The sequence below is a fragment of the Colius striatus genome, chromosome 3, assembly GCF_028858725.1.
Source record: "Colius striatus isolate bColStr4 chromosome 3, bColStr4.1.hap1, whole genome shotgun sequence".
Lineage (NCBI taxonomy): Eukaryota > Metazoa > Chordata > Aves > Coliiformes > Coliidae > Colius > Colius striatus.
In genome coordinates this window covers 16,298,398-16,306,670 of record NC_084761.1, presented here as the reverse complement: position 1 = coordinate 16,306,670, position 8,273 = coordinate 16,298,398, and the positions used below count along the sequence as shown (strand labels likewise).

General features: G+C 44.5%; 1 protein-coding gene across 1 annotated transcript; it reads left to right on the top strand.

The window, feature by feature from the left end:
* Positions 1 to 6,830: 6,830 nt before the first annotated feature.
* On the top strand, positions 6,831 to 7,943 carry SSTR5 (somatostatin receptor 5). Its single transcript, XM_010205709.2, has one exon. The coding sequence runs from the start codon at positions 6,831 to 6,833 to the stop codon at positions 7,941 to 7,943; it is 1,113 nt and encodes a 370-aa protein (XP_010204011.1).
* Positions 7,944 to 8,273: the final 330 nt, after the last annotated feature.

The following is an 8,273-nucleotide window of genomic DNA, read 5'->3' as shown; positions in this document are numbered from 1 at the left end:
GAGGGATGGGGACGGGGCAACCTGGGGCTTTGCAAAGCGTACCCCGCTTTTTGAAGGGTCTCTGGGATGAATGAGGCGCGGGAGAACTCGGTCCCAATTGTGGCTCTCCCGAAGCAAGTGACCACCCCGAGTTTGCCGTTCTTACGGGGCTTTCGCTGCTGGAGAGCAGAGTGAGCTAGTCCTGGCTGGAAGGATGTCGCGGAGCCGCCGGCCGAGCGGAGGATGCGGCGTTTAAAGCGGGACAATCCTTTGCGTTGCTTTAAAGCGACCGCTTGAGAGGGAGGAGGAAGGCACCTGCGGGAGGGATGCGCAGGCACAGCTCGACACGCCAGCCGCTCGGCGCTGCTTGAGCCCCACCGTGACCCGAAAAGGTGGCAAAGCTCTGACTGCTACCCAGCATGGGCTGTGGGGGGCCTGAGCTCAGCACGGGGTGCTCACTCCTGATAAAACATGGGTGGGAGATGCAAGAGGCTAGATGCGCTCCAGGATGGGCAGCAAGAGTGGATGGTCAAGGTCAAAGCAGAGTCCTGGTTGGTCACCATGGGGCTGGGCTGAGGGTAGCACCGTGTGCCCATGTGCCTGGCTGGGTCACTGCCTCCCCGAGCATCCACAGAACTGGGCACAGTTTGCTCTCTGTGACCAGACCTTTGCATGGGGGAACAGGGAAAAAAACAATCCAGTTCAGGGATTTTGAACTTGCAGGCTTGTCTTAGGGTAAACTAGAGACTTTTTATAGTTCTGTGGGGGTGGAGACGTGGGTTATACCAGGCAGCCAGTGCTTAGGGTTCTGGGATCAATCTGTTAGTGCTTGTGTTGGGAATCTCAGCTCCTGGGGAATCCTGTGAGCAGAGCTTGGTGGGTGGAGTGGATCTGCACTGCTGGTGTGGAGTTCATTTGAGCCAGAGATTTCACACCTGGAGAGGTCCTCCCTGAGGTTCTTCTGGAGCTGCTCCACTTCCTGCAGAAGAGAAGCTGTTTAGTGAGCCCCTTCCAACCTGGGTCTCTTCCAGAAGGGGTTCCTGAGCCTAAGGGATCTGTGGGTGTTTCAGCTCGCTCTCAGCCTGGGAGGAGACCCAGCCCATAGTTAAATGCTCTTCAACTGAGTAGTCTTTGAATCTCTCACATCCTGGAAATCTGTGGATGTCAATGGAATGCAGAGGGGAGAGGAGCAGAAGTGAAACATTTTGGTAAAACCTCTGGTTACAGCGATGCACCAGTGCAGTAGTTGAAGTTTAGCCTCAGTCATGCCAGCCTGGGTGTGAGAACAGGGATGCCGGGGCTCCACTCCTCCCTATGACTGAAATTGCTTATATCAACTGATCTGAGAGCAAAACCAGGAGCATGTGATTTACAGGACTGTTTGTGTTACGGGACCAGCTCATTCAAAGTGAGTAATCTCTGAGCATAACAGAGCCTGAGATGTGTTTGGGGGAAAAAAAAAGTATTTAACAATTATTTGGCAAAAGCAAAAGTGTTCTATGGGCTGTTTGTTTGCAAACTAAAAATAGGACCAAGCTATCAGGTAACACTTCTGCAGAGTGCTCTAGGAAACGCTGGGCTGGTCTAACCAGGGTGCTAACAAACTGTTGCCAACTTAAAAATATAGTTTGTGATGATTTTGATTGTATTGAAAGTGCAAGGTATTATTCCGCTTTGACTTCAGCTCATCAGTAGTTAGTACCAATACAGCTAGTCAAAACAGAAGACAAATTTAGTGCAAGAAAGTTGTTTTGTTAGAGCTTCCATAGAGAAAAATGGCACTTTTTTTGAGGAGAAAAAAAAGGAGAAATTTTCCCCTCTGAATGGAATCCTTTTGCTTTTCTACCCCAAGCAGCGGGATAGGACAGGAAGTGAAGAAAATCAAGAATGTTGAACGTGAAACAATGAGATTTCTATGCTTTTAAGGAGCTGTTGGTTTAGTATGAGAACGTTACTGTAACTGTAAGAAGTTGAAGCTGGTCTTGGCATGATGCTGCATTTCCTTGCTCCTCAAGCAGAGCTTTGTTGGGATGTTTGTGTTAACTCTTAGCTGCTTTGCCAGGTCACACCAATTTTCACACCACCACCTCTCTCCTTTCCCTTTCCACCAGTAGCTCCCTCTGCCTCCATCAGCGGCAATTCTTGGTTCTGCCTGCTCAGTCTGTGCAAATCCAAAGCATGAGGCCCCACAGGTTCTACCTGAAGAAGCAGGTGATGAACACTTATCCTCAAAAGAGCAAATTTACTAAAGGACCAGACAGTTTTTCTTTACTTCATTACAGCACATTGTTCCACTAACACATTCCAGCCAAGTCCATGGGACAGGGGAAATTCCACAAAGTTCTGCTGCTATTAGATACTTTTTGGATACTCATTCAAATGCTTTTCTTCCCATTAATACTAAGGCCATCTCTTTTAAAAGTGTATGTCTGGATTTCCATTTTCTCTGTTCGTGCTAGTTGTTCTGCACCTGGGAGCAGTAATCTGTTGTCATAATTCTCTTCCTAGCAATTATGTTTTATGCTGCATAACAGAGTTATGATTCCAGTGGTAAATAGGCAGTGAGATCAAATCTTGACTCATAAAATTAGGTTTCTATGTATAATTCCTTCTTGATCCAGGCTACACCCAGCTATACTCAGATGTGAAGCGCTTCATAAGAGATATTTTTGCTTTGCTATTGTAACCACAGCCAGGAAAAATGTCAACCTTCATCTGCCCAGGCAGTTTTAAGGTTTTTTTTCTTTGTGTCGATGCTTCAGTTACTAGTGGGCTGCTTTGTGCTGTTAGATGGATACCTGCTCTTGTGCCCAGCAAGAACATGTTTGTTTAGGATATCTGCTATAGAAGTTACCACAAAGGCTAAATACCTTCTTCTCTCAGTTTTCTTGGCAGGGACACAGGCAGTCAGATACATTCAGCTGCAGTGGATGCCTAGGTTTTCTTCAGAGTACTCCTGTGTAGAAGGGGAACTTGGAATTATGCTACTGATTACTCTGGATCTATGTTCTTAGCTCCTTAGCTTGTCCTTTTTGGTTTGTGTGTTTTAAGCAGAAAGCACATAATTTACAGAGTATGATTACAGTATGAGGTCTTGGAAATCAAACACCAAAGGGAAAAAAAAATCTGGACAAAAGCCCCCTAGAGGTGTTTTTTTAATTAATCCGTTAATTAAGAACACTGAAACAAGTGCATAAGGTATCAGTCAGCATGCCTTAATTATAGTTAGTCATCCTTTGTTCAGGTTCATGGTTATTAACTGGTGTAGTGGCAAAGTAAGTTCAGGCAAAATTGTGCTGGTGAGGGGCAAGCTATCAGCTAGACAGAGGGGAAAAAAACATCTATACTTATCACAGACAGCCAGCAAAATGTGCTTTTGCAGCTATTCTGGTTTGTTGTTGTTGCCATGCCATAACGAATCTCAAAATACCACTGGCTACAAGGCAAAGACAATGAGGTTTCGACAGGTTAGTGAATAAAGCACTGAGTGAGCAACCTGGAGATCTGGGCTCAGTTTTTGGATCTGGACAATTCTAAGCACACCACAGTGTATGAGGAATGTTCAAATGGTGTTAAGTTCCTTACTGGTGGTGTCAACCTGCAGGCTGTCACCCAATAACTTTGCATGCAAGCCTTGTAAATGCATTTCCTCCTGAATCCACCCACTGTTCAAGGGAAAGGTGCAAAATTCCTGAAATGGAACAGAAAAGCTGAGAGTAAAGATTAGTGTTGACACAAAACCAAGAGAAGATCCTCCAAATACAAAAAAAACCAGACTGACAAACTGCTGAGGTGTCACTGACTCCTGGGAACAGAACAACAGCAGAAGGAAACCATCACAGCTACTGTTGAAGGAGGCTCAAGAGCTGTCCCCTTCCACGGAAGACATACAAAGGTCCCTCAAGGAAAACCTTTGAGAGTGCATCAGGAATGCCAGCAGTGGATAGCTGGAAGAGCCTGAGTCTCTTTGCAAGCAGGGATTTTGTGCTGTAAGTTATCTTCAGATGAGAAGAAATTGGAGAGTATCCAAATAAAGGAACTCCTCATCCTCACTGTTCCTCCCAAGGCTTGAACACTAAATGTGGTGGAAGGAACAATAGGCTGGAACTTACTACGTAATTTCTATAGGCAACAACTTCAAGGATGTATACTGCATGGAAAAAAGAGGTAACTTTAGAAGAAAGATACCCATCCTCATTTTTTGTAGTACTAGGATGAGAGCTACACACAAGTACATTTCCTGACCCTTCCTAGCTGAGTGACAGCACTCTTTTTGTGGTGTTTTTTACTAGCCTCCTATTTTTACTGTCCTGGAATGAAAATTTTGCCTTTTGGCCCAGACTGGATGTTACTGAGCTAGTCTGGGGAGAAGTGCCTTCCCAATGTCAGCACCACACCCAGTCCCAAAGATGCAGTTTCATGACTGAGTTTATAAACGCTCACTGCCCTGGCCCATCTCTCATTTCCTTTATATTCTTCCCTTCAAAGATACTGTCTGACCATCTGGATCACACAGCATCTGGGTTGCAAGAAAATGCAATCCTCCGAAGATCAAAACCCTCCCAGCCCAAAAGGAGTGTGGTGCTGCTGTGGCTTCTCCCAGATTTCCCTCATAGATACCCTGTGCTTTATTACCACTTTATAATTTTAAATTAGAGTTAAAATAGAAATAAAAAGTTCATTTTTGACCAGAACTGGAGTTTGCCTTTTCTTATATAAGTGATAAGTTTAGTTCTATTTCATTCAGAAGGAGCATGGTTACAGCTGACCTGCAATGACTCTTGTGGGGCTGCAATACCTAAACCCCAAACACTCTGGTAGCATATTCAGAATGTTCAGATCTATGCTGCCCCATTCTCATCTCCATCTTCAAGACAGCATTTGTTTGAGCTTTCACAGCTTTCTCAGCTTTACCATCCCAGCCACCCTGGATTTCTGATTTCTCTGGTACATCTCCTCCCAGCCACGGAGTTACATGTGAGACACCTACCTCCCATCTGCACATTTCCAAATCAGAACAGCATATTTATGATTACTACTGATAGCTGGAGGGATTTCTACTCTCACTCACTGCAGTTTTTGTCACCCAAAGAGAAAGCACAGTAACCAGCCCTTGGAGGTGTTTGCATCCCTCTTGGAGATGAGAAGTATTTTTTATTCTTTCCTTCTGCTTGAAAGGGATGTGGGCTGGGAGATTTTTGAATCCAGATTCATGCCCCCAGATTATCATGGAAAGATAAGCATCAGACAATGGAAACAAAAGTTGCTGGACACATCCTGGTTGAACACCTTCACCACATTCTGCCAGCCAGATTTGGGAGAGATTTTGGGCCAGACTGGTGTTTTGAATCTCCACTCTTTTATAGCAGATGTTTTGAACTTTTTATAGCAGAAAGCTTTATAAACACTTACTTAGACCACGTTCAGGCAAGGAATGAAAAAATATTCATGTGAATCAAGCATGCCACATAAACAAAGCACTGGAAATTTTCAGCCCTTTTCAGACTGTCTAATAAAACATATTCTACCACCAAATCTCTTCAGCTGCCTGTGTTCTCAAGCTGCCTGTTGCACTTTGGATTTCTTTCAGGATAAAGACAAAAAGCACACTTCAGGGTGAGAGGAGAGGGATTCAGAAACTCTATCAGAAGAGTAGTCTTGAGAAATGGAAAAGAAACAGCTTGTTCCTTTCTATTGCCGGCTTCACATCTGCATTCATGTGGCCTGACCCAATGGAAAACTGTTTTCAGATAAGGTCCCTTCCATCTTGGAGTTTATAGTTTTGTTTTATTTCCTTAGGGTTTTGTTGGTTCTTATGGAGGGTTTCACTTCCCCAGCTACACTGCTGCCAATGTTCCTTGTGGGTTCCCAATTGTTTCTGCCAGGTAGTAAGTGCCATTTGAATCTATCAAACTGAGACTGTTTCTATGTAAACAGGGAGACCTGCAAAACATCACAGTGGAGGTTCAGAAACAAAGAGCCAGAAACTCTGTCTGGTTCTGGATTCCGAAAGTACCCAGAGATTGTATGGGTTGAGTCCATCCCTGAGCCTCTCCAGGCACTGTCTGCTAAGGGACACCAAACTGGACTTTAAATCTTTGGGCACTAATGCCAGGTCTCTGTCTTCAGTCTGATTTGTATGTGTTGTTTGATCAGAGTCTTTCAAAATATTCTTCTAACATCCTCTCTCTCGGTTTTTAGACAGAAAGTTGGGTTCTGGATTTGTGTATTTTTGTGCCAGTTGGCAAGTAGAGAGTATTATCTTCCCCGCTCCTTGACTTCACAAGAGGAAAACGTGTATGACAGGTTATAGAGAGTCAGACAGTCAAAGGGTAAAGTTTGCCTGCCAAGTAAGACAGGAGGCGTGCTAGAATTAACATTTCTCATCATCAGAGGAACAACTGGCCTTGTGACCAGCAGGTTTCAGATATTAATGGCCTACATGCCAAGGCACTGAGACTCCCTTGCTGCAGAAAAGCCTCAGCCTCTGACTGTGAAGCACAGTGGCCATCACCCTCTCACCTCTCGCTTTTGTTACTGCCATACAGCCTCCCATCTTCACAGTTACATCCAGCCCTGACCCACTACATGGAACTTGTGAAAATTAAAGTAGTACTGCTATCTAGTGGGATGAGCAGTGCAGTTCTGGTGTTCAGGCATTGATCTCATCACAATGTGCTAACTGTGAAATTAAAACACGAATTCTGACTATAGATAGAAAATTAGATGATGTGTAGTTTACTTTGAATTCACTCCTTCTTTCTCTCTTTCTCTTCTGTTTCTTTTTTCTTTCTAGGAACATGACGTTTAACCTCTCTTAGCCTTAGAAGAAAAACCGAGGAGTAGAAGTTATGGATCCTTTATACTTTTCCAACACATTTAGCACAGAAGCTAGTTCCAGTGATGCAAATTCCTCACTGCTGACAAATGTGACAGAGAATGGGACGCTCTCAGAGCAACCCTCCTTCAAATACATCCACAAAGTCCTGATTCCCATCTGTTACCTCCTCGTATGTGCAGTTGGACTCAGTGGCAACACGTTGGTCATTTACGTGGTTTTGCGCTATGCCAAGATGAAAACCGTCACCAACATATACATCTTGAATTTAGCCATTGCCGACGTCCTCTTCATGCTGGGCCTGCCGTTCCTGGCCACCCAGAATGCCATCTCCTATTGGCCTTTTGGCTCCTTTTTGTGCAGGCTGGTGATGACTGTAGATGGTATTAACCAATTCACTAGTATTTTTTGTTTGACTGTGATGAGCATGGATCGCTACCTGGCAGTAGTTCATCCCATTAAATCAACCAAGTGGAGACGTCCCAGGGTGGCCAAGCTCATCAGCATGACTGTCTGGACATTTTCGTTCTTGGTGGTGCTTCCAGTCATCATCTTTTCAGATGTGCAGGAAGACTTTCAGACCTGCAACATGAACTGGCCGGATCCCGTCAACATCTGGTCAGCAGCGTTCATCATTTACACATCAGTCCTTGGGTTTTTTGGTCCTTTGATGGTGATCTGTCTCTGCTACTTGTTGATTGTGATTAAAGTCAAATCTTCAGGAATCCGAGTTGGGTCTACGAGGCGCAGGAGATCAGAGAGGAAGGTGACCAGGATGGTGGTAATCATTGTGGTGGTCTTTGTGTTTTGCTGGCTCCCATTTTACATGATGAACATTGTCAATCTGATATTTATACTGCCAGAAGACCCTGTGTTGGTAGGGGTGTACTTCTTTGTGGTGGTCCTCTCCTATGCAAACAGCTGTGCCAACCCTATTCTTTATGGATTTCTTTCTGACAACTTCAAGCAGAGTTTTCAGAAAGTCCTTTGCCTTCGACAGGGCAATGGTGTAGAGGATGGTGACCCCATTGAACACAGGCAAGAGAACAGCAGCCGCTTGCAGGAATCAATGTTAACCCAGAGAAACATTGAATTCAATGGACATATGCAAACTAGCAAGGTGTAAGGGCATGGTTTGGTACTGCAAAGCACTTGTAGACTTGGAGCACTTGAGGACTTAAAGGAATGATGAATTAATAGCAAAACTAAAATCTGGAGATCCACAAGCTCAAATAAATGTACTTAGACTTCTCTTCACTCCCCTCCTTTTCCCAGGTAAAAGTGTTATGGGATAAACTGGGCTGTGTGAAGCTCTTAAGGTATTTAGCTAAGTCAGATGTACGTTACTACTTTCTGTACTCTAGGGGACTGTTTTACTGGTACACGCTGCTGCCTTTGTACTGCTCTAGTGATGCAAAACAACACTAAACCTGTTTCAACTACCTTGTTAAGCTGA

What these genes read in the sequence shown, in the direction of transcription:
- SSTR5 (XM_010205709.2), top strand. Translation starts at nt 6,831, where the DNA reads ATGGATCCTTTATACTTTTCCAACACATTTAGCACAGAAGCTAGTTCC.